Here is a 26,750-nt window from a genome sequence, read left to right as displayed (position 1 = left end):
TGGAAGGGGTGCAAGCCATTATCCACACACCAGGAACAGAATTGCTTCCATTTTAGTGAGTAGGTTTTGTTAGTGCTGTCAGCTCTAGCTTTCGCAAGGACATCTCTGCACTCCTGCGGGATATTCAGGTGGCTGAATTCGCGGTATTCAGGAGCCAGGCTGACAACTTCAGAGAGCTCAGATTCGGGTGGATGACCTGCCCTTTGGGACATCGTGATCAGGGCCGGAAACTGCTGCAGGCGAAGAGGGGGCCGGGCAGAGAGGCGATGAAGCTCCGTGAACCAGTGCTGCCTCGGCCAGGATGGAGCAATTAGGATCATTGTGCAGGGTTCTGATTTCATCTTCCTGAGAACCCTGGGTATCAGTGGGAATGGCGGAAAGGCGTACGCAAATACATTGCGCCATGCGATGGAAAATGCGTTCCCGAGGGTTCCTGAGTGGTGATGCCTGCTTGCGAAGCTTGGGCATTTGGCGTTCTCTCTGGTGGCAAAGAGGTCTATTGTCGGGGTGCCCCACTCCTCGAAGATACTGTCCAGCACCTCCGAGTCCAGTTCCCATTCGTGGGAAGGAGATCTCTCCCTGCTCAGGGCGTCCGCCAAGACATTGTCCTTGCCCGGGACGTACTCCGCTTTCAATGTTATTCCATGTTCCAGAAGCCAGTTCCAGAATCTTTGCGATTCTCGAGATAACGAGATCGAACGTGTCCCCCCCTGTTTGTTCAGGTAGTGCATCGTCGTGGTGTTGTCCGTCTTGACGAGCACTGGGGAGTTTCGAATGCGTGGTAGAAACGCCTGTAGAGCCAGGAAGACCGCTCTTAACTCCAACAGATTGATATGGAGCTTGGTTTCCTGTGTCGTCCATTTGCCGTTGATCTGGAGTTCCTGTAGGACTGCTCCCCAACCTTCCAGGGATGCGTCCGTAGTTATTACGTGTGGTTCGGCTGGAAGCAGGAACGGCAGACCCCTTGACAGATGGTTGAGTGATGTCCACCATTGCAAGTGGTTGACAATGGGTCGAGTGACTCGTATGCGGTCCTCGAAAGAACCTGTGGCTTGTGTCCATTGCTTTGTCAGTTCCTCTTGGAGAGGACGCATTTTTAGGCGGCAGTGGGGAATGAGCAGTATGCACGAAGACATCATGCCGAGAAGGGACTTGAACGTGCGGACCGGAAGAGTCTTCCGCGAAGCCACTGCCTTGGCCAAGGAGATGAGTTTGACCTTTCTCTCCTGAGAGGGGAAAGCTTTGACACACTCCGTCTCCAGAGTCGCTCCAAGGAACGTGATGACCTTGGTGGGTTCCAGAGTCGACTTTTCGGTGTTGAGGGTCAGTCCCAGGCGGTGGAAAATATCCAGACAGGCGCTGGAGGATGAGGCTGCGGCGGCCGCTGTTGGTGCCTTTACCAACCAGTCGTCCAGGTATGGAAACACCTGGTGGCCTTGTTGACGAAGGAATGCTGCCACGGGTGATAGGCATTTGGTAAATATCCTCGGGGCAGATTTGAGGCCGAATGGAAGGACACGAAATTGGTAGTGGTGTCCCGCCACCGCAAACCTGAGGAACTTCCTGTGCCCTTTGAGAATTGGTATATGGTAGTAGGCGTCCTGAAGGTCTAAGGACGTCATGTAGTCCCCTTCCTCCAGAAGACCAAGGATTTCTTGCAGAGTCACCATACGGAACGATTGTTTCTTTAGGAACACGTTGAGTGCCCTGAGGTCCAGGATTGGCCGCCACTTCTTTCCTTTTTTGTGGATTAGAAAGAAGTGAGAGTAGAAGCCTTTTCCCTTGTGGGCCCGTGGAACTCTCTCTATTGCTCCCTTCTGTAGCATGGAAGCTATTTCCTGAAGAAGTAATCGTAGGTGCCTGTGTGATTGTTGGCAAGGTGGTGTCGTTGGGGGGATTGAGATGAATTCCAGGGAATGTCCAAATTGAATGAGTTGGAGGACCCACCGATCCGTTGTCAAAGTTTGCAAATTTTTTAGAAAGTGTGTTAGCTTTCCTCCAAGTCGTAAAGAATGTAGTGGTGGAGGGGCTAGCCGGGGAGACAAGTCATTGTCTGTTGCCAGCAGGTCGTTTTTGGCCCTTTCCTCAGTAATTGGACTTGCCGTAGGAAGACTGGCGTCCCTGTTGTGGTTGCCGCTGTTGAAATTGCGGTTTGCTCTGTGAATACGAGTAGGAAGACCGATTTTGGTAGGAACCTCTGTAAGCAGGTTGGCCTCTTCCCCTGTTGCCACGAAAGGACTGGGTCCGGAATTGTAGAGTACCCAGAGCCTTGGCGGTGTCCGTGTCCTTTTTAATGGTGGTGAGGGCCGCGTCGATCTGTTCACCAAAGAGGTGCTGGCCATCGTATGGCATATCTAAGATCCTGGTTTGTACCTCCTGGCGGAAAGTGGTGGCCTTGAGCCAACCCTGTCATCTCAGGACTGCAGCCCCTGCCAGTTGCCGGAAACCAGTCATGGCGGCGTCAATGGCACAGTCGATAAGCTCGGAAGCAGAGGTCTGGCCTTCTAAGAGAAGCGAATGTGCTTCCTCTCTGAGATCTTCTGGCAGGTTAGAAAGATAGGGCGCAATGTCCGCCCAGAGTTGGCGATTGTAACGGCCCAGTAGTGCAATTGAATTAGCCACTTTCACCGTCATGGCTGACGTGGTAGTGAAGCGTTTGCCAACGGCATCCAGTTTCCTTCCTTCCTTGTCAGGTGGCGTCGACAGGGGCGAGGCTGGTTCTTCTGCGCCGCTTGAGTCACCACGGAATCTGCTTTGGGGTGACCTGTTAGGCATGCTGGCGCCGATGAGGTGGCCTTGTATTTTTTATCAAGCCTGGTCACTACCACCTGTATAGAAGCAGGAGTTTGCATGAGTTGTTTGCCCTGCTTCCATATAAAGTCAATGATTGGGATTGATCTTGTTGACTTCTTAGTGGGCTCCTTGAAATCGTAAAGGAAACATTCAGTTTCCTGAGTTTCCATGGACATATGGAACCTCTTGGCAGCCCGCTCGATGATGTTGTGGAGTCCACCGAAGTCTGCAGGTGGAGATTCCGAGGTCTGTGGATCTGGAGAGGCTGGAGAATGTGCCACATAGTCCTGGTCTGCATCCGGGTACGACTGGTGGTCATCGACTTCACCTTCCTCCTGTTCCCTCTCCTCTTCGTCAGATGAGGGAGTGTCTCGAATTGGCACCTGTACCTTTTCAAGGACCAGGGGAGCTGGCTTATGGCGAGATGAAGGAGCTGGCGCCTGTGCAGCTGGAAGCGCAGGCGCAGAGGGTTTCTCCGGAAACCTTTCCTTATAATCCTTTATGAGGAACTGTAGGTCTGAGACGATGGATGCGGGGAGACACACCATAGGAGTAACGTGTGTCTGGGTTGGAGGTTGGACCGGTTGTTGAACAAGGTCGTCCTCCTCTTCCGGCTCCTCGTCTGTGGTTTGGCACTTAAGTACCAGGTCTGATGGACTAGTGGCTTGCGTAAAGGAGTCTTCGTCCGACTCCTGACCTTGCAATAGACAGGCCGGAGGTAGCTGTTGCACCCTACCGGGCGACGTCTGAAGTGGCGTGATAGGCCTTTTAGTAATTTTTACCGTGACATGGCTCACTTGCGGTGGAAAGGCATCCATGGCGTGTGATAAGAGTGCAGACTCCTTCCATGGTCCTGTAGACTTCGACGCTGGAGTTGACAGCGCCGTGGCAGGTATTTTCGCAGACGGCAATTTACTCATCGTCGACGGTGGTTGTGACGACGGCGTCTTCATCGACGTCGTTTTCGTCGACGGCTTTCCCACCGTCGACGGGATGTTCCTCGTCGACGAGGTAGACTTCGTCGACGGCGTTGTTTTCGTCGACGGTGTCGTCGTCGTCGGCGTCTTCGACGATGGTCTCGTCGTCGACGACGATGTCCTCGTCGTCGATGTAGTGACCGGGATGGTCGATGGCGTAGGTCTACTCGCCGACGATGAAGGCGTCGTCCTCGTCGTCGAGGAGGAAGCCGACGATGCAGTCGTCGTCGACACTGTCGTCGTCGACGTCGAGACAGTTTTCTGCGCTGAATGAACCATCAACGCTGTCGTCGTCGTCGGGACCAGCGGCTGCTTCCTGGGGACAGGAAGGTCCTTGCCAGACACAGATGGCTTGCCCTCTGAGGACTTTTTAGAAGTCTTCATAGGAGGGGTGTCTGTGGGGCTAGGGGAAGAAACCCTTGGCCTCTTCAAGGAAAATTGTGAGACGGGAGCTAAGGGAGATGAGAAGGGAAGGGAAACGCTAATGCTGGGATAAAAAGTGACAACATACAAAAACTGACACATTCTTTGCACAAAGGTTACAATAGCAAAACGTTTAAGAAACATACTCCTAAAGATAATGCCATACCGAAGACATTCAGACCAAACAGGGTCTACTATTTATCGGTCTATCTGAGTGAATATATGAGTGGTGCAGAACTGGTTAGATAGATGGGACGATGGAGAGCAAACCAAAGCCATCATGTTGCTCAATGCCGAAAATATATGGTGCTGCATCTTTCGAGTACTGAAGGGCTTTGGAACGAACCTGAAGTTGCAGCTTTGGTTCAGTTGTTGTTGTTGTTGTTGTAGTAATCAAAGCCCTGCTCTTTGTTCTAGAATGTAACCCCCGGCCTGCTGATCAGGCGTAGCACAGAGGAGAAAGGATTCCGATGGCAATTAGGAAGGAGAGATAAGATGGCTGTACATGGAGGCTATCCTCCTATATGTACCACAGCTGAACAAACCACCTATCCCAATGGAGGCATTTGACAGGCTCTGCCACCACTGTCAATGCTGGGGAGAGCGGTGGTCTTGAAAATTATATTGTTGATGCATCCCCAATATGTAGGGAACATACGAGTGCCCCCCCCCCCGCTGTTACCTACGGCTGTCCCTGTGCAGTCGCCGAGGAAAATCGGCAGCAGACCCCCCCCCCGGCCCTAACACATGGTCACGGCGGCAAATACAGGGGCCGCCACGGGCTGCCATAGGTCTAGCTATGCCACTGGCAAATACCCATTTTAAGCTACCAGATGTTTTTTTCAGCTAATAAAAAGGAGAGCAGTATTATGCGCTTAACCGCAGCGCTAAATCCGCGGCGGTTTGAAAGAGTGGGCGGGGCTGCGTCGGCCAACGGACGTGCGCAGCACTAACCAGATAGTGCTTGTGACGGCCGTTCGCCGACAGGAGCACGGAAGGAGTTAAAGAATGATGGATATCCCAAAATAGCATTACCGACCCTGTGTAGGATGGCCTATATGGGGGGCATAGCCACACCCTAATATACAGTATTACTGGGCTTCTCACACAGTGGTGGCAAACGACTCAACCTTCAAAGACTGAGGTCCATGAATTTGTCTAGATCGACAGGTAATGGGAACCAAAACATTCTTATACTACCTATACCTTGCAGCAAGGATGGTTTTCATTGTTCACCAAAACAGTTATATAAAGCTATGCGAACAAATAGGATTTCCCATGTTAATTCCTATAGGAGCTTAGAACACAACCACAGGCCGAACCGCTAGACGGAATTACACCAAATTTGGCAGGAAGGTACATTTTCGTTTGCAGATCACATTTTCAGTTATCCGGAATAAATCCATTCAATAGTTGTTGAGAAATTTAAGGGAAAGCAAATAAGGACATCTGGGCGGACCCTAAGCACAGATCTCATGGTGAGATCTGATTGGCTGCCAACACTTCAACCAGGAAGTGTTGGCAGCCATCTTGGGACTCTGCTTCAGCGGAGTCCCACAAAAGACGTTTAAATAAAAGAAAAGGGGGCAGGGTAGGAATACCCTGACCCCCTAGGCGTGGTGGTGGGGTCCCCCTGTGACCCAGGCGTGGACAAAAATCACTTTTTTAATTTTTGCTGCGAAAACACGACAGAGTCATAAATCTGCAGCAATATTTTTTTAAATAAAGAAAGCGCTGCCTGCCATGCTTATTTTGAATACAACCCCTGTGTGGGCTAGGTCCCAGGGGCCTTTTTTTTTAACCCCTGGCATGCGCGGCGAATTTTCGCGCTGTGCGGCCGTTTTAAAGAGTGGGCGGGATCATGACGGCCCCCAGCCGTCATCAGCAGACGCCCACCGTGATGCATGACGGATGGGGGCCGTCATCAGCATGGAAGGGGTTAAAGGAGGGGGAGGCACGGCCCCCCCTCCATGGGCTCATTGAGCTCTGGGAACCACCACCTCCCTGGAGCTAAAGAAAGATTAATGGGGGGGTGCAGAACACCCGCTGAGCCCGGGGACCACCACCTCCCCGGCGATAAATAACACCCACAAGTAAGTCCCCCCCACAGTGGAATTGTCAAGACCTTGGAGGCCAGCCCACTTTCTCAACCACTCTGCAAACGCACCTCCTGGCACACTACTGGTTGGGAAATGAAGTCACCTTGGCTGCTGATAGTCGTTGGGGGGACAAAAAACCCTATTGTTTCTACAAGTCAGTCCCCCACAGCAGGATTAATCAGACGAAATGCGTTACTTACCTGTACCTGCAGTTATCCAGTATTGGTGTCTTTATTTATTTATTTATTTATTTAAAATTTATAATGCGCAACAGCTACCCGCAGTGGGTTTCCCGGCGCAAGGGACAGACTGAAGAAGAGAACTGACATCAATCACCGCTATAAAAGGTAATGTTTTTTTTTTTTTTAAAGTAGGGTTTTCAGTTTTTTTCGAAAACTGAGCATGTTGGTCTCAGTCTTCATGGCAATGGGCAGTGCATTCCATAGTTTGGGGCCAAGATGGGAGAAGGATCTTCCACCCATCTTCACTAGCTTAAATCTAGGGATGACATAGTCGCAGTTAGCCGAGGATCTCAAAGTACGACAGGGCTTGTAGGGTTGAACCAAGTTTTGAAGGTAAGGTGGAGCAGAGCCCTGCTTAACCTTGAACATGTAGCACAAAGCCTTAAATTGGATTCGACTCGAGATCTTGAGCCAGTGCAGATCTCGAAGAGCCTGCGCAGCTGAAGACCTCCTCGGGATATTGCAGAGGAGGCGGGCTGATGAATTTTGAATGACCTGTAGTTTCCTTACCGTTGCAGTATCTGCACCAAGATAAAGAACATTTCCGTAGTCCAGGCGAGATGTTACTAAAGCCTGGACTACTGTTCTTCTCGTGGCAAGGGGCAGCATCCAAAGAATTTTTTGGAGCCATCTTAAGATGGTAAAACAGATGGCCGCCACCTTAGAGGCTTGTTGTCTCATAGACAGTTTGTCATCAACAAGGAAACCCAGGTTACGTACTACCTGGACTGGAAGAGGAGTAGGACCCATGGTGCTGGGCCAATGTTGAGGGCCCCAAAGATCCTTCTGCTTCCCCAAGATGATGATCTCGGTTTTGTCACCGTTAAGTTTGAGGAGATGCCTCTGCATCCACTCAGCCATAAGTGACAAACCAGTTTTTAGACCCGACACATTGCCATCTTCTACACTGGAGAGGGAAAAGACGATCTGCGTATCATCGGCGTATGAAAAAATAGTCAGCCCGGCTTCCTCTGCGATGGTAGCGAGAGGTTTGATGTAAATGTTGAAAAGCAACGGGCTGAGAATAGACCCCTGAGGTACACCATACGCCGAAGAGCAGATCGTAGATGCAGCTTTCTGAGAAAAGACTTGGAATGTACGCTCACTTAAATAGGAGGCAAACCAAGCAAGTGCAGGGCCAGCTATTCCAAGGGAGCGGAGAGAATTTAATAAGATGGAGTGGGACACGGTATCGAACGCTGCGCTCAAATCCAAAAGGATGAGAGCAGAAGTTTCACGGCGATCGATACCGTGCCGAAGTCTCTCCGTCACCCCAAGTAATGCAGTCTCAGTTGAATAATGGGCCCGAAAACCGGACTGAGATAGATGTAAGAAGCCCTGGTTTTCAATAAACAGAGTGAGCTGCGTGTTGATATGCCTCTCCAGTATTTTAGAGAAGATAGGCAGTAGGGAGATCGGTCTGAAATTGGAGAGGTTAGAAGTATCCGCACCAGCCTTCTTCAGGAGTGGGATCACCATCGCATGCTTCCATTCTTGTGGCACACGGGACTCACTTAAAGAAGTATTAAGGAGTCTCATGAGAGGGCGCCGGCACTCAAGATCGACCAGCTTTAAAATTTTGGCAGGCACCGGATCACGCGGTGAACCAGATCTCACACTGTTCAAGCAAGCGAAAAACGAGTCATCGTCAAACAGAAGCCAATTAGTTATCAATGGCATCACAGGCGAGGGGGCGGTCGTGGTCACACACCCCGGTTGAGACTGAGTTACTGTATTAGAGACACTCATAGAATTATTAATGCGCTCAACTTTAGCTATAAAAAATTCGGCAATGGAATTACATTGGGCTTCTTCCAGGATTGGGGGGGTCGGTAGTGTGTCAGCACCTGTCAGTTTTTTGACAACTGAAAAAAGAGTGCGAGGGCAATTCTGAGCTTGCGACACTAAATTTGTCGTATAAGTGGCTCTTGCCTCTTTGCACTTAGAATGGTATCCTTTCAAAGCTTCTTTATAAACGGTTTTCCGGGAAGCAGAGTAGGTGCGCCTCCATCTCCTTTCCAAGGCCTTACAGTGAGTCCTCAGAACCTTTAAATCGGGCGAGAACCATGGGGCCGGACAGCGATGGGGTTTGGATAGTCTCGGGGTAGGGGGAAGCACCATATTTACAGCTTTCGTGAGCCATGATGCAACTGCCGAGTTCAGAGCTTTGAGAGGGACTTCGTCATTCAAGGGGCGAGTGTCAAAAAGATACTGATTGAATTTTATAATATCTAATTTACCCCATCTATGGACTAATTCGCCCTTACCCTGTCCATTCCAGGTAGGCTGTTTAATGTCAGATAGGGCGAAGTGGACTGCATAATGATCAGTCCAGTCCAGAGGACGGGCACTCCGTGAGCAGTCAAAGGAAAGAGTGGAAAGGATTGGATCCAGTTGATGCCCCGCAGAGTGAGTGGGACCCGAGTTGCGCAATATCAAAATCAGCACCTCGAGATCATTTAAAAAGCTCTTACTAATGGCGCAAGAAGTATCATCGAGATGTAAGTTTAAGTCGCCAAGAATGGTAATATTTGCAGCTTTGAGGAGTAAAGGGGCTATGGAGTCACTGAGCGCAGATATCCAGGTTTGGGCATTCCCGGGAGGACGGTATATTAAAAGACCGGACAAAGTAAGTTGAGGATTAATAGCAAGTTTGAAAAGCGCCGCCTCGCATCCAGGAAGAGGAAAAGCTTCGAGTTTGCAGACGTAGCAAGATTTAAAAATTATTGCTATACCCCCTCCTTTGCCAGAGTTTCGGTCCTGTCTTAGAATGACGTAGTTATTGGGGACAGCACACGCAATATCCGGTCCAGAGCTACCATGTAGCCAGGTTCCCGTTAAGAACAAGGCGTCGGGTTGCTCCGTAACCAAAAAATCAAAAATATTTGATTTATGTTTGGGTAGGGACCGGCAATTAATATTCCAAAACTGGAGAACAGAGTGTTTAGCAGGAGATGCCTTAGTTCTTCTACGATCACGCGAATGGACCGGTTTCAAGGCCCTGCAAGTGGACATTTTGCCAGTACGGAATTTACAACCTCCACAGATGTAATTGTGGATCGGTAAAACGCAACATGAACATAAATCAGAGGGGGGAGGGCGTAGAGATCGCATAAACTCACCTGTATAGGATCTTATAGGTGCAGCCTGAGGTGCGCAAGTAGACATAGCTATGAACCGCGTCTCTGTGCCCAGTCAGGCCCAGTCTGGCGCGGACGGGCGCAGACGGGCAGGACTCTGGCACGACTCAGGCTAAGCGAGAGGCGTTCCCGCTGCGCGATCCCGCTGCGCTAGGCAGGGAGCTTTAAATAGGCGTCCCCCGTGTGCTTCTGCGCACTAGAGCGCCCTGAAGCGCTTCCTAAAAGATGGCGCCCATCAAGCAGCCACAACACCAAACTACCCCACTCTAAGATGTCTGCCGCGATTTTGAGCCCACCCCGAGGACCGGACCCGCTCTAATAGCGGTGGATAAACAATTAGGCTGCAGGTAAGGGGGCTGAATTTAAAAACAATGCAGATAAGTAAAGCAAGTAGTTAATAAGGACAAGGTCGTTAAAAATAGCGCTAAGCAGCGTGCGCGCAAAGCGGAGCGCTGGGCAGCAGTATAGGTGTCAGTAAGACTGACCCTGGGGCAGCTCGCCTTAAATAGGCGTCCCCCGTGTGCTTCTGCGCACTAGAGCGCCCTGAAGCGCTTCCTAAAAGATGGCGCCCATCAAGCAGCCACAACACCAAACTACCCCACTCTAAGATGTCTGCCGCGATTTTGAGCCCACCCCGAGGACTGGACCCGCTCTAATAGCGGTGGATAAACAATTAGGCTGCAGGTAAGGGGGCTGAATTTAAAAACAATGCAGATAAGTAAAGCAAGTAGTTAATAAGGACAAGGTCGTTAAAAATAGCGCTAAGCAGCGTGCGCGCAAAGCGGAGCGCTGGGCAGCAGTATAGGTGTCAGTAAGACTGACCCTGGGGCAGCTCGCCTTAAATAGGCGTCCCCCGTGTGCTTCTGCGCACTAGAGCGCCCTGAAGCGCTTCCTAAAAGATGGCGCCCATCAAGCAGCCACAACACCAAACTACCCCACTCTAAGATGTCTGCCGCGATTTTGAGCCCACCCCGAGGACCGGACCCGCTCTAATAGCGGTGGATAAACAATTAGGCTGCAGGTAAGGGGGCTGAATTTAAAAACAATGCAGATAAGTAAAGCAAGTAGTTAATAAGGACAAGGTCGTTAAAAATAGCGCTAAGCAGCGTGCGCGCAAAGCGGAGCGCTGGGCAGCAGTATAGGTGTCAGTAAGACTGACCCTGGGGCAGCTCGCCTTAAATAGGCGTCCCCCGTGTGCTTCTGCGCACTAGAGCGCCCTGAAGCGCTTCCTAAAAGATGGCGCCCATCAAGCAGCCACAACACCAAACTACCCCACTCTAAGATGTCTGCCGCGATTTTGAGCCCACCCCGAGGACCGGACCCGCTCTAATAGCGGTGGATAAACAATTAGGCTGCAGGTAAGGGGGCTGAATTTAAAAACAATGCAGATAAGTAAAGCAAGTAGTTAATAAGGACAAGGTCGTTAAAAATAGCGCTAAGCAGCGTGCGCGCAAAGCGGAGCGCTGGGCAGCAGTATAGGTGTCAGTAAGACTGACCCTGGGGCAGCTCGCCTTAAATAGGCGTCCCCCGTGTGCTTCTGCGCACTAGAGCGCCCTGAAGCGCTTCCTAAAAGATGGCGCCCATCAAGCAGCCACAACACCAAACTACCCCACTCTAAGATGTCTGCCGCGATTTTGAGCCCACCCCGAGGACCGGACCCGCTCTAATAGCGGTGGATAAACAATTAGGCTGCAGGTAAGGGGGCTGAATTTAAAAACAATGCAGATAAGTAAAGCAAGTAGTTAATAAGGACAAGGTCGTTAAAAATAGCGCTAAGCAGCGTGCGCGCAAAGCGGAGCGCTGGGCAGCAGTATAGGTGTCTTTCATAGATTCACATGCCTGAATCATTCCCCGTCGTCGAGATGGGAGTCCCCAGTACATAGAAAAGTAATGTCCTATAGACATACATAGAGAAAAGTAGGCCTAAGGGCCTTGCCTTAGTAGCCTATCTATGTCCTTTTGTGAAAAGTACCAAATTCCAGAAGGTAGCCAATCAGCTACCACCTCCCTCTAGAACCTTCCTGTCAGGAGCCTCAGTCTCTCAGATTTTCGTACGCACCAAGCTAGGTAGGCGTCATATATGTTAGAGAGAGAGAGAGGTGAGACCTTCCAGGGGAGGCGGGAGGGTTGCATGTGAATCTATGAAAGACACCAATACTGGATAACTGCAGTTACAGGTAAGTAACGCATTTCTTATCCAGTATTATGGGTGTCTTTCATAGATTCACATGCCTGAATCAGAGTAGCAAGCAATATATTATGCACATGTCTGATGGAACAGTGTAAGCAGTCTGAGATAATACATATCATGCGACTAAGAACCATCAACAAGTAACAATAAATAAGTAAATAAATGTTCATACCAGTGAAGGAAGGTGGGAAGGAGGAGGGCTCACCTCACTGGAATAGGTGGCGAAGCACAGCCTGGCCCACAGCTGCATCCTGCATCAGTTCCATATCCAGGCAGTAGTGCCTGGTAAAGGTGTGTGGCGACTTCCAGGTCACTGCTCTGCAAATGTCCAGTATTGGCACTCCAGCAAATAGCGCAGCTGATGTTGACACAGCTCTTGTAGAATGAGCTCGTACTGTGGATTGTAATGCCTTCCGGCTTTTTCATGGCAAAAGGCAATTGCAGAGGATATCCATCGTGAAGTGCTCTGTTTGGAAAGTGGCATGCCCTTCCTTGGTCTGCTGAAAGCGATGAAAAGCAGATTCGTTTTTCTGAAATGCTTTGTTTTGTCAAGGTAAAACTTAGGACACCTCTTCAGGTCCAAGGAATGCAGGGATCTTTCAGCTGCGGTACTTGGATTTGGGAAGAATGAACGGAGGACTAAGGGCTCATTTAAATGGAAGTCAGACGGGACTTTAGGAATAAATCGAGGATTCGTTCTTAGAATCACTCTATCCTCTTTGAACTGCATGAAAGGATCTTGTATGGAAAGAGCCTGTAGTTCGCTAACCCTTCTAGCTGAGGTCAGAGCCCATAGGAGGGCTGTCTTCCAGGATATATATTTGAGATCCGCCCTATGGATTGGCTCGAAAGGGTGTTTCATCAATTGATTGAGTACCAAATTGAGATGCCATGTTGGTGGAACTCTTCTTGGTCAAGGGAAGGATCTGTAGAGCCCCTTAAGGAATTGCTTTATCAACCTATGGGACCAGATAGAAGGCCCTTTTGACGTTCTCGTAAACCGGGAAATTGCTGCCAGATGAACTCTGATAGAAGGATGCGCAAGTCCCGATTGTGCCAGGTGTAATAGATATGGCAATAGCTGTTCTGGAGTAACCCGGAAAGGGTGGAGACCTTTGTCCTTACACCAAATGCAAAAGCGTTTCCATTTTAAGGAATAGGTCTTGTTTGTGCTGTCTGCTCTTGCTTTCGCGAGGACATCCTTGCACTCCTGCGGAATGTCTAGTTGGTAGAATCCTCGGTGCTCAGGAGCCAAGCCAAGCCGATAATCTGAGAGATTTCAGATTCGGGTGCAGTACCGGACCTTTGGACATCGTGAGTAGGGATGGATGTTGGCCCAGATTGATTGGTGGTTGGACTGAGAGGCGATGGAGGTCCGTGAACCAATGTTGTCTCGGCCAGAACGGGGCAATCAGAATCAGTGTGCATCGCTCCGTTTTCATTTTCCGAATGACTCTTGGTATGAGGGGAAATGGCGGAAATGCGTACGCAAACACGTTGCGCCAGGCAATGGAAAATGCATTTCCGAGGGACCGCAACTGGGGATGCCAACTTGCGAAGTTGTGGCATTTGGCGTTCTCCCTTGTGGCAAAGAGGTCGATCTGCGGACTCCCCCATTCTGAGAAGATGCGATTCAGCACTGCCTGGTCAAGGCCTCTTGCAGAGGGCGCATCCTGAGCCGACAGTGTGGAATAAGCAGGATGCACGAGGACATCATCCCAAGCAGGGACTTGAAAGTACGGACCAGTAGGGTTTTCTTTGAAGCCACTGCGGTGGCCAGAGCAATCAGCTTGTGTTTTCTCTCTTGTGATGGGAATGCTTTTGAACATTCCGTGTTCAAAGTTGCCCCAAGAAAGGTAAGGACTTTGGAAGGTTGTAAGGTAGACTTCTCGTGATTGAGCGTCAAGCCCAGTTGTTTGAAAAGTTTGAGACAGGCGTTGGAAGACTCTGCTGCGGCTGTCATAGATGGTGCTTTCACCACCCAGTCGTCCAGGTAGGGGAAGACTTGGTGTCCATGCTGTCGTAGGAAAGCTGCCACAAGGTAGAGGCACTTGGTGAAAATTCGAGGTGCCGATTTGAGGCCGAATGGGAGGACACCGAATTGGTAGTGTTGTCCCGCTACTGCGAATCTGAGGAATTTTCTGTGGCGTTTGTGAATTGGGATGTGATAATATGCGTCTTGTAGATCTAAAGACGTCATAAAGTCTCCTTCCTCTAGTGATCCTAAGATCTCTTGGATAGTCACCATCCGAAACGATTGACTCTTCTTGAATGTATTGAGTGCCCTGAGATCTAGGATGGGCCTCCATTTTTTCCGTTTCTGTTGTATTAGAAAGAAGCGGGAATAAAATCCCTTACCTTTGTGAGCTGATGGTACTCGCTCTATTGCTCCTTACTTTAACAATGAAGAGACTTCTTGAAGGAGTAATCGTAAGTGCTTGTGTTGGAGCTTGTGAGGAGGAGTTATCGGGGGAATTGAATTGAATTCCAATGAATGTCCGTATTGGATCAATTGGAGCACCCACCGACCTGTTGTTATTGATCTCCAATTGTGGAGGAAGTGTGTTAGTTTTCCTCCAATTTTTAAAGAACGAGATGGTGGATGGACTGGCTGCCGGAAACGGTCATTGGCATCCGCCAGTGGGTTTCCTTTGATTTTTTTCCCCTGTAGTTAGACCTCCCGTACGAGGTCTGACGTCCTTGTGGCTGTTGTCCCTGCTGGTATTGCGATCGGCCTTGGTTGTATGAGTATGAGGGTTTGCCCTGGTATGATCCTCTATAAGAGGGCTGACCTCTACCCCTGTTCCCTCGAAAGGACTGGTTTTTAAACTGCAACGTGCCAAGCACTCGTGCAGTGTCCGTGTCTTTTTTGATTGTCTGTAAGGCCTCGTCTATTTTCTCCCCAAAGAGGTGTTGGCCGTCGTAGGGCATGTCAAGTACTTTAGTTTGTACTTCTTGACGAAAGGATGTCGCCTTGAGCCACCCTTGTCTTCGCAAGACCGCGGCACCTGCTAGTTGTCTGAAGCCGGTCATTGCGACATCTACAGCACAATCAATAAGTTCTGAGGCCGACGTTTGTCCCTCCTTAAGGAGTGATTGAACTTCCTCCTTTAAGTTATCAGGCAGTTCTGTCAGATATGGTGCAATGTCCTCCCACAATTGCCTATTGTAGCGTCCTAGTAGTGCAATGGCGTTAGCTACTTTGATGGTCATGGCTGACGTGGTTGAAAAGCGTTTGCCAATACAGTCTAGTTTCCTGCCTTCCTTGTCTGGTGGTGCTGACAATGAAGAGGACGGGTTTCTAGAGTTCTTTTGAGCCGCCTGGGTGACTACGGAATCTGGCTTTGGATGTCCAGTAAGGCATGCTGGTGCTGTTGATGGTGCCTTATATTTTTTGTCTAGTCTAAGTACCATTGCGGAGACCGAGGCTGGTGTCTGCATCAATTGTTTCCCTTGTTCCCATATGTGATCAATGATTGGAATTGATCTTGTTGTTTTTCTGACTGGGTCTTTAAAATCATATAGGAAACAGTCTGTTTCATGTGATTCCATAGTCATGTGGAATCTCGTGGCTGCTCGCTCCACTAAATTGTGGAATCTGCCAATGTCTGCCGGTGGGGAGTCCGAAGTAGTGGGTTCTGGTGTGGCTGGAGATGGAGCAATGTAGTCTTCATCATCCCTGTGGTCGGACAGGTCGTTCCGTACTTCCCCTTCTTCTGGTTCCTCGCCCTCGTCATCAGAAGACGGGATATGTTGTACTGTTTCTCCCTCTCGACGGATCACCAAAGGTGACGGTCTCGGCCTTGGAGATGAGGTTGGCCGAGATGACACTGGAGTTTTCTCCGTTGACGGGGCCGTTGGCGATTCAGGAAATCGCTTCTTGTAGTCTTGGATCAAGTACTGGAGGTCCGAGACTATAGATACTGGGAGGCACACCATAGGTGTGACCTGCGTCCGTACCTGTGAATGTACAGATTCCTCTGTAAACACTACATCATCGCCATCTTCATCTGTGCTTTGGCACTTTACTATGAGATCCGAGGGACTGGTGGCCTGACCGTACTGGTCAACGTCCGATTCGTCGTCTTGTAAGAGACAGGATGGGGGTAATTTTTGAACCCTACTTGGAGATGTCAAATCCGGTGTAATGGGATTTTTTGTACTCTTTTTGGGTGGAACCAAATCAGATTGTTTCCATGGCGTCGACGGTGTCGTCGTTGGTGGCTTCGTCGACGGTGTCGTCGTCGACTGATTTCCGATTGCCGACGGTGAGCTCGTCGACGGTACCTTCGTCGACGGTCCCGTCGTCGACGGTGTGCTCGTCGACGGTGTCTTTGTCGTCGACGGTGTGCTCGTCGACGGTGTCTTCGTCGTCGACGGTGTCTTCGTCGTCGATGGGGCGCCTGACGGCAGTGTCTTCGTCAACGACGATGTTTTTACCGTCGCCGAAGTCTTCGTCGACGATGCAGGCGTCGACAGTTTTGGCTTCGTCGTCGACGACGACGGAATTTTAAGCAACGTCGAGTGCTTTTTTATGAGGACAATTGACAACACATGCTTACCTGCCGTCGACGATGGAGTGGTCGTCGTCGTCGATGAATATGCTGACGACGCCCTCGTCATCGATATCGTCGTCGTCGATGTAGAGACAGACTGTGTAGATGGTTTTCCTCAGCGCTGAGGGAAGCGTTGACGAAATCGTGGTCAACGACTGCACAGGCTTTCTGAAAGAAGGAGCCTCCTTGTCAGACGTGGTAGATTTTGCCTCTGAAGACTTTTTGGCAGTCTTCTTAGAAGGAACGTGTGTAGGGCTAGGGGAAGCAACCCTTGGCCTCTTCAAGGATGAGGAAACTGAAGCCATCTCACCGTCCTCTGAAGATTCCAGGTCGTCTCTGGTTTTAAGTCTGTTCAACCAGAGGAGCAGTCTTCCTTCTCTGTCTTTTAGTGTCTTTGTAGAGAATGTTCTACAAATTCGACATTCCTTGGGTGAATGGTCTGGGTAAAGACAGTAAAGGCAAGTTTCATGCTTGTCATCTACGTGGAGTCTTTTCTTACCACAAGATGAGCAAGCCCTGAAGAGTCCTTTCTTCTGTTGATCAGTCATAGTTGAGTTTTGAAGGAAAAGAGATAAAACTAGGAAACTTGAGGAGAACTCAGGTGGAGACTCCCTAGCACAACGTGCGGTAGAAAATCTGAGAGACTGAGGCTCCTGACAGGAAGGTTCTAGAGGGAGGTGGTAGCTGATTGGCTACCCTCTGGAATTTGGTACTTTTCACAAAAGGACATAGATAGGCTACTAAGGCAAGGCCCTTAGGCCTACTTTTCTCTATGTATGTCTATAGGACATTACTTTTCTATGTACCGGGGACTCCCATCTCGACGACGGGGAATGATTCAGGCATGTGAATCTATGAAAGACACCCATAATACTGGATAATTTGTCGGAGGCACCGCCTCTTTCTCAACCACTCTGCAAATGCATTTCATGGCGCACTACTCCGTCGTGGAATGAAGTCTCCTGTGACTGCTGAGGGTCGGTGAGGGCCAAGAACCCCTATTGCTGCCACAAGTAAGTCCCCCACAGCAGGATTGCTGAGATATTGGAGGCCTGCCCCCTTTCTCACCCACTCTGCAAACATGCCTCCTGACACTCTACTCTTTGGGGATGAAGTCTAGGGGTGAGCGTGCCTGTAATCTCCGCTCAGCCTGCGGTTGGCGGAATTTTTGCTTAACTCCACGTTCCAAGCGAGCTGCAAAACTCTGCACACTCCGCCGGCAGAGTGCAGTTTACCGCCCCCCCCCACCTGCCCCCCCCCCCCCGGCAGACGCGTTTCACCTTGCGGGTTCGTCAGTGTCGGTTTGTTGTGTGCAAAAAACAGCCATTTCTACTCAGAGCATTTTAAAATTTCAAAAATATATATATATATATATATATATATATATATATACATATATATATATACACACACATATATATATATACACACACACACACTCACACGTGTATACACACACATCCACTATATCCAATCCTGCAACAGCACATGAAAGGCAGGAAGTAAATAATAAAGGTTTATTTTCCATTTTCCAAGTATGGCTTTCTGTAGGGGGATCGGTGATGGGGCAGATACACAATTGAAAACAGATTGAAACAAAAAATTCACTTTGTCATTTTATACAGAATTCCTCATAACATATTGCACACGTTTTTGTCAAAGAATCTGTACAGCACTTGGGAAGTGGGAAGCTCATTATCAGACCGGTAGCATGCCACACTGTAGAAAGTGGTTGGTTGTAAAGGCGGTATACTTGCTGGAAAGCCTAAATGTGAAGCATTTTAGGGTCATGAGTGATCGACCAGAGTGGTGCTCTTATCGTGCTTGAGCAGGGTCACTGGAATTATGCAGTAGGGGACAACAATTATGTGGCAGTGTTCACTATCTTATGTTGCAAGATAAGGCAAATTATGTGGGATCAAGTGTCAGATTGTATTACAGTATTACCTCATTATTTGGTCCTTTTTACACGTTAACTTTATCTGGGAAAAGGTTTCACCTCTTTAGTACCATTTGACACCCCAATACAGCAATAAACAACACAATGATGACCAGTCATTGCTTGCAAAGGGCCTTTCACTGCCTTGCAGCATGTCACTGCGTTTTTCATGACTTGTTGATTTGTTTTAGCTAGAAAGAAATTGTATTTGTTAACATCTGCAAATAATGCAGCAGATTATGGATTGTGTGGCAAATGCCGGACATCCATAATTGTAAAGAGACCCCCCGGCCACATTATCTCATAATTCCAGGGGCCTGGGTCTTGAGTGGAGCTCACAGTGGTGAGACAGAGAAAGGCTCGACATGGAGCATGGTCAGCTTATATTAACGGATGTTATTATTAAATCACAGATACCATGCTGAGTTTATGGTAATTACCAAACGTTTCTGAATCCACCTCCGATGCTCTACACAACAGATTTAGAAGCTAGGTTCACCACGTGTCAAACGCATCATCGTTCAACCTAACCAATCAGTGGTACGTACCAAAGCTTACACGATTGACTGCTTAACTAAAAGGTAAAAACTAACTTCCCAGCTAGATGAAATCGACTTTTTTGTTTAGCTGTTACTGATGTGGGCCAGGGATTTTGCAAACTGATTTTTTGCGAACTTTCGAGGTAGCTGGATAGCTTTTCCATGACAGTGGGCTGCGTAACAGTCTATGGCTCTGGCAGCAGGTTCGCGCTTATCTGAGCGGGCGGGAAGCGCGCAGAAGGGTTTACCCCAAGGAGCTGCAGGAATCCAACACTGGACACTCAAGTGATAAATTGCACAATGCGTTGGCTCGGTTACAGGCCACGGCGCACATTCCCTGCCGGGGTTTTGATTTGTTATCTAGCTTTTAAGTGGAACACACAAAGCAGCGGACGGCGGCGGCGGAAGCGGGAGGATGCTGCGTCCAAAAGATTCCACCGGCCTGCGCTCACTCTCTCAGTCACTCACCTCGTAGCCCTTTTCCAGCAGGAACTCCGCCAAGTACGAGCCATCCTGAGAAGAGAGACAGATAGGAAGATGGTTAGGAAAAGGCTGGGACTTTTGTATTCATCAAGCGCATAAACGCAGCTGGAGTAAAATGTGCGCAAGTAGAGATAGGTGCACGTAGATTTCGGCTCAAACAAACCTGTTGACGTTCTATTTTATCGCGTGCAGCGAAGGCACTGACGTCAGAACTACAACACAGCTACAGATAAGATCTGTCATGAGTGGACACACTCTCAGTCTACTGTAGGACCATTAACAAAGTACAGTAAACTTCAATAAGATAGGCAGAACATTTAGTGCAAGCCTGCACATTACTGAAGCCTGGTACAGCACGAGTGTGGGAGAGGAGAGATTTGGACATCAGGCCACGTTCACAATACCACAATCGCCCTGCCATATTGCATATTTAATTACACAGCGCACTCCAGATTCAGAATACCACAGATAACACATTTCATTTCATTATCCCTATGCCACATTAGGTTAATTTCGCTGACAAGATCACATTTAGCTAAATGTAGTACTTCCCCTGCACTACTCCCTGTTTGGGCTCCCAAACGGCAGCAATAGACAGAATAGGCCAGTCAGGCTAAATGGCAGTGTGTTAATCTTTTTGCAACTTTATACAGCGCAGACGTGGCCTGAAGGCATCAGAGCGCTTTACAACAGTAGCATGATACAAGGGTACAGCATGTTACAGTTACAATAATTCACAAAATAGTTCAAACATTTACATCAGTAGCTGCGGCCAGGACAAATATAGTCCTTGAACAAGTGACGTACAAGATTTAAGCATCAATTAGGATGGTGGGAACACAGTGACAGTAGTTCACTTCCTGGATAGAGTACCTGGGGATGATCAAGGGTGAATTCACCCAGGTGTCTATCGAACAGGAGGAGCTTTTAGATCGCGCTTGGGCTGCGCATGCCCTGCTCTGTGAGGCATGTTGTATTGAAGTATGGCATAGAAGCTCCACCCATTTCCCACCCATCTTTTCAATTGGCTCCCGTTACTGTCATTTCAAAATTCCTTAATGATCTTCCCATATCCAATCCTCGAACCCCTGTCAAAATTCGCTGACGCTTTCCTGAGACCTTTAATCCAAAACACTGACACATACCTCCAGGACACAAAATCGGTACTTTGTCTACTCCAAGACTTGCACTTTGACCCTCCAAAAATATCCTTATTGGATTAGACGTGGAAAGTTTATACTCAAGTCTCCCCCACACAGAAACCCCACAGATATTGGAAGATGTCCTTTTTGGACAAACATGGAAACACCAGACACCACAACATGTTATCTTGGAATGTGGTCGCCTTGCCCTCACTGAAAACTTTTTCAGATTTGAAGACACCCTATTTCGCCAGACACATGGTACCAGTATGGGCAGCACATTTGCGCCGAGTGTAGCGGGTTTGTATGTACACCAACTTGAGAAACACAAGATCATCAACAATTCTAGCCCATACAGGCAACATCTAGGCCTGTGGAAAAGATACATCGACGATGTTCTTCTCATATGGGAATGTACAGAAACAGAAGCAATGGAGTTTATTGAATGGCTTAACCAGCAAGATCCCTTTTTAAAATTCACATACACCATGAGTAGATCACACTTGATGTTCCTAGATCTTAACATCATCGCAACTGGAGATGCTCTAAAAACAACTACCCATTTTAAACCGACTGCAAGGAATTGCCTTTTAATCTACGATAGCTTCCACCCCAGACAGCTTAAAGAGAACTTGCTGTTTGGACAATTTTTAAGATTGAGGCGCAATTGCACAGAGAAAGAGGATTTCGATCAACAAACAAAAGACCTGACCCAAAAACTCACTAACCGACAGTACCCACAAAATCTGGTCAAAAAAGCCAAGAAGAGAGCTGCCAACAATAATAGAGACGGTCTATTAGAACCTAAAGTCAGACAAGAAACTACAGGTGAAAAAAGACCTATCTGCATCACCACATACAATATCGCCACTGACAAAGTAACAAAAATCATAAAGAAACATTGGCGTACTTTAAACTGTGGCAATCTCAACATTCCAACACCAATGTTTAGCTACAAGAAAGGTAAAAACCTCAGAGACTACCCAGTTCACCCTCGCCCAAGACCTGCAAGTAAGGGTAACAAACAGAGCACCATTACAATAATGCCCACAGGACATTACCCATGCAGCAACTGCAGCGTCTGCCACTTGACAAGCGCCACAAAAAAGATCGAATTCAACAATAAGATGACGTGGGAAATTCGGACCTTCACTAATTGCAACACTACAGGCGTAGTATATATGATCACCTGCGTGTGCAATCTCCATTACATTGGCATGACTACGAGAAAGGCAAGCACCAGAATAGTGGAGCACCGAAGTAACATAAGATGCAAGAAAAACACAACAAAACTGACATCCCATTTCTTTGAAAAACACCACACACCCAATGACATGAAATGGGTGATCCTTGAACGCCTGGTAGGTCAGGAAAATCTTGAACAACGTTTACTCCAGAAAGAACAACGCTGGGTGTACGAACTCAAAACTGACAGCAAAGGCCTAAACGACGCCATCCCATGGGGACAGTTGGCAAAACAACACTAATGTACTAACAAGCTAAGCCACCCCCTCTTATTTCCCTTAGAACTAATATATACTACCTTCTGCATTCCCCCCCCCTTATTCAGCATATTTTTAGCATGTTCTGCAATTACTTTTTGCAATTTTGCAACATTTCTCACTTTTTTGATTTTTAATGTTAATCCCCTTTAAGTTTCAGGTACCAATAGCCTTCAAAAAAAAATGTGTCTCTATGACTTTACTACAAGTTCCATCATGAAGGATACACAATGAGTTACTCCATTAGTCATAAGGTCTAATACAACATATAAATCATTCTCTGGTTTATTACACATAAATTGTAAAAACCATTTTCCTAAAAACAGATATTGTTTGTTTTTGATATTTTATTTTCTCTGGATTTCCTTAAATATACGAAAGTATTTAAAAATATTAGAAATATTTAAAAACATCTATTAACTTCATATAAGTATTATGTGTAGTTTCCCTGTGTTTTGTTTTGTTTGTTTTTGTGGGTTTGTTTAGTCAGGTGTTTATCACACTCCTGGCTATTCCCGCATAGATCTAGTTTTCCAAAATGACCCCTTGATTGTCCCAAATGAGGGCGGCCATTTTGAGTGGGTCCCGCTCTAGTCTTCCAGACTGAATAGGCAGGCCCCGTTTCCTTTAAACTCATAGTCCCGGAGCGAGACGGAACCATCCGGTCTCGAGGGACGCTGAGCAGGTTTACCGCCAGGGAGCTCCGCCCACACCAATTAAGACTAACCTAATCTTCTCCTACAGGCACCATGGACCTAGGGCGCGACCGTGTTTGACAGACACTGCACGCCCCAGCATCTCCGTTAAACCCGGCGTCACATGGGAAAGTAACCATGCTTTCTTTTTTCCGCACAGACCTATTATGCGGGCCTCCTTCTTCCCTCGTTTGACTAAGGGGCTTAATACAGCCTAAAAGCAACGTATGTGATATTCCGCATGTTCGTTTTCGTTCGTTTCATTGTCTGTGTTTATGTACTATTTCACGATATGTACGTGTGACATTTTCTGTTTACTGGTCTTTTTAAATGTTTTACTTGTTACAAATAACACACGCATGTTTTTTTACAGGAATCCTGAAGCATGCAGTTTTCACGAGGGCATTAGATGTACATATGCTGTTTATAAAGTTTTTCCTGATATAGGCACAAGACAATCACAATTCCAGGAATTACTGCGTTACACGAAAAAAGGCTCAATTACTTTTTAACTATATTATCCTTATAATATTACCATAAGGAAATGAGGAGACCCATCAGACGGCGCTGCACGCTAACCTCTTTTCTTCTCTCTCATCTGCAGATATACGAATGAAATTACTGAAGTGTCGTATGTATATGTTTTATTTTAATGCTCATTGTTAGGCATCACTTACACACCTTGGAGTGGTACTCACAGGGCTGGACCCTGTGATGTCCTGAAGAAGAGCTGAGGGGTACAGCTCGAAACATGTCGGCACTCTACTAGGTTTCCGTTTGTTCATTATGTTACCGGATTGACCTAGAGACCCACCCCACTTTTAATATATCTACTAGGAGCAAGAATAAAAGTCATTCCGCCCACTAGTAAGGTATTTTTAACTCACACCACTCCACTCACTCTTTCCGCTGCACGACACATAGTCCTCACTTACCAGTGCTCCTACGTAGTTCGCAAGTCGCAGCACGCCTCAACCCGTAGAGGGTTGGGATGGCCCCAATGATTAAGCATGTCACTGTGAGGAAACTCCGGTGAGTGAGGGGACTCAAGAAAAAGGATATCCTCCCCCTTTTTCAAGGTCACATCTATTATTGATGGTGATCTACTTCCACAGCTAGCTTCTTTATCCGATACTTCGGATATTGTTGACACAGATACATGATTAGGAGGGTGAACCTAGCTAACTTCCCTCTAACTCCCCCCTCGTTTTTTGTACTTCCCTAATCCACCCATGGTGTCACAGCATGCCAACACCTTTTATATTGTTATAAGTCATGTATTTATTTCACTTCCAGCGCAGTTGCTTTATCTATAGCAGCAGCGCTTATTTAATTATTTAATTTACGGCGTGGTCTGCTTTACTTTAGCGGCCTCCCTTATTTATTTAATTTACAGCGCAACCGCTTTCACTTCAGCAGCCGCGCTAAAAAAGCTTTCTTTATTCGTTTATTTTTACATTTTGTGTAAAAGCGCCCCATACGTGCTTTCAATTTAATGTTGGCCGTGACCCTTTCTTTAGACGCTGCTCACAGTAACCTCAATACGGCGAGCAGCATCTAAAGAAAGGAGTGTGGCAGTCTCGCATTTGAGGGCTTTGAACTATTAGCATTAGAAAGGACAATACTTTGAAAAACACATAAATAAAAGGCATCATCATTTACAATGCCAATAGCTTAAAATCTCACAATTGCGAGACCTATTGCATTGAAAAAGCTAGTGGAAGGTTGCTATGCTGGTTGTTAGGCGAATGGGTAGAGGTAAGGAGTTCCAGATTCTTGTGGCACTACCAGACAATGACTTGCTCATGTACCATTTGACTATTAGCAACGGGTATCTCTCAGTTTTATAATATTGGGTATCGGCAAGGAATCACTCTATTCTCTGCTGCCCTTGGGGCCCCTTCCGCTTCTACACGATTAGCAGTGTATGTCTCAGTTCTGTTCCATCATGGACACTTCTATATAAGCCCTGCCTCCTCAGTGAGGAGGGATTTTCAGCCCTGTAACAGCATGTACATATTGAAGCAACAGCATGCGGAGATGAGCTGTGAGCAGCGAGACCACATAGTGTTTTAACCCCTAGCCCCCTGTCGTCGTTGCTCCTGCACCAGACGCACAGCTGGTATATACACATCACTAAACCGACAAATCACTACTTTGCTGGAAAGAGTCGCACGTTTATTGATATTTTTTATGCCATACACAGGCAGGGTTAACTTCCAGGCAGACACCAATCCTAAAACCAATCCAGAATCACAGTAATTTGTATTATTTCACAAACTGGTCCTTGCCATTTCGCATTGGGACTGCGTCTAGTGCAAATCTCAACTTGCTTCACCCGTGCCAACCCCCCCATTACCCATATGCCAGGATGTCAACAGTCCTTTGTGCAATAATGGGATCGCCATCTCGTTCTTCTCATACCCACTGTGGCCTGAAGACATAAGGTTTGCGGCCCTTATCTCCCGCCTTTTGGAGCAATTTACGCTTCATGAGTTATAAATGCCCAGTAACTCCACCAAGGTTCAGGAAGGCACATGTCAAACCACAGTCCCCCCTTCCCCCCTTTGTAGATCTAGAGTCAGTTCAAATAAACTGCAACCCAATGACAATATTTTGCATAAATACTTTATTGCCCTTCTACCTACTGCTGCCGTAAAAAGAAGGAAAACTGGTGTGAGAGCCTCCTAAATACCCGAACCTTAGCCCGGACATGACATCACGCCGGGGCTAATAGGGGAAATATTTCATCATCAGACTTTGAAGATGAGCAAAGGAAAGTAAGGCAGAAAAAGGAGGAGGAGAAAGGAAAACCTTAATTGGTGGAGAAAAGCTGGGATGAAAAGGAACCCGGAGGAGTGAGATAAAGGGATAGGAAGTGTAGGTTGGTGGAAAAGAGAGGTTTAAGGTGGAATCAAAACTAAGTGGCCTTGGTATTTGGCATCCTCGCATTTGGTAGCATCATTGGCAGGCTTCTAAGAAAGATAATTGACTTCGGTGTATACACACGCACTTTTTTTGTTTTTTTGTTTAACAATGAAAAACTGAAATGAAGATCTGGCAAAACACTCCCCATGGCCCTTCTGCTTTTGGGTGAGTGCGTAGAGCACTCTAACCCCTGAGGAAGCAGCAGAGTAGTCTTCCTGTCCACGTGATGGGCTTTGAATTCTCTCAAAAGCTGGCTGGCTTTAGGCAGGCAGGGGGCCAGGAGAAATTAGACATCGCCAATGGGTCAAAAGGAGGGACAAACGACAAGGAGTGCAATATAGGAAACGGAGGGGCGGGCAATTGACACAGGCAAACAGAAGGGCGAGGTAGACAAGGGCAACCACTGCACCAAAACTAGCAGCACTCTTGTGAAGGAGAGTTGCGACTAGAAAGGGTACAGTAAGTCTGCTCATTGCACTGTGCACACTTCATCATACATTACTGTTAAGGTCTTCTCCGTTTGAGTGAGAAGATGCCAAAGCCTTAGAATTCTGCCCTAACAGAGTAATCTGGTACCTTAAATGATCACCTGGCTAATGTTTAAACAGTTACAGGCAAAGCACCTTAAAACAAGGCTTTTCTGAACTTTACATCCACTTTACAAATGGCGAGGTGGTGTATAATGCAAAGTAAGGGATGTTCTTCAAAGGTGAGTAGGAGCTTGTGAGGTAAAGGAAGTATCTTCTTTATTTACATGTTAGGCCATTTGGTACAGTGTCCTGTACATAGCTCTAGTCTGGACTTCATCCTCCCACCAACAATCTCTATAAGTTGGGTTCTCTACTGCCTCTCTTAATATTATCAATTTCTCATAGCATTCCAAATACCAACTTAGACGAAGAGGGACACACCGGATATGACAACACTGTCCAATTACCATGATGAAGCCTCGACTTGGAAAGAAGGCCATGGAAGGGTTCCCTTGTTATTAAAATGTTAGTACATTCGTTCTTAATCCCTTCGGAGTAGTGTTCTAGTCTAGTCTTCTCACGTGTAGATGATCCCTACCAACAATATCAATGATATTCATGCATACTGGCT

At 47.6% G+C, this 26,750-nt stretch overlaps 1 protein-coding gene across 1 annotated transcript in view; it reads right to left on the bottom strand.

Annotated features, from left to right (window-relative positions):
- The window catches only part of GMDS (GDP-mannose 4,6-dehydratase), a 1,865,819-nt gene that overhangs the window by 1,576,779 nt on the left and 262,290 nt on the right, over positions 1-26,750 (bottom strand). The window contains exon 2 of the mRNA XM_078688023.1: positions 19,368-19,412. Within this exon, the coding sequence (XP_078544149.1) occupies positions 19,368-19,412 (45 nt within the window). The remainder of the gene's footprint in view (positions 1-19,367; positions 19,413-26,750) is intronic.

The sequence above is a fragment of the Lissotriton helveticus genome, chromosome 4_1 (genome assembly GCF_964261635.1).
Source record: "Lissotriton helveticus chromosome 4_1, aLisHel1.1, whole genome shotgun sequence".
Taxonomy (NCBI): Eukaryota; Metazoa; Chordata; class Amphibia; order Caudata; family Salamandridae; genus Lissotriton; species Lissotriton helveticus.
Note: the sequence above shows the minus strand (reverse complement) of the source record. Positions and strands in the feature narration are given on the sequence as shown.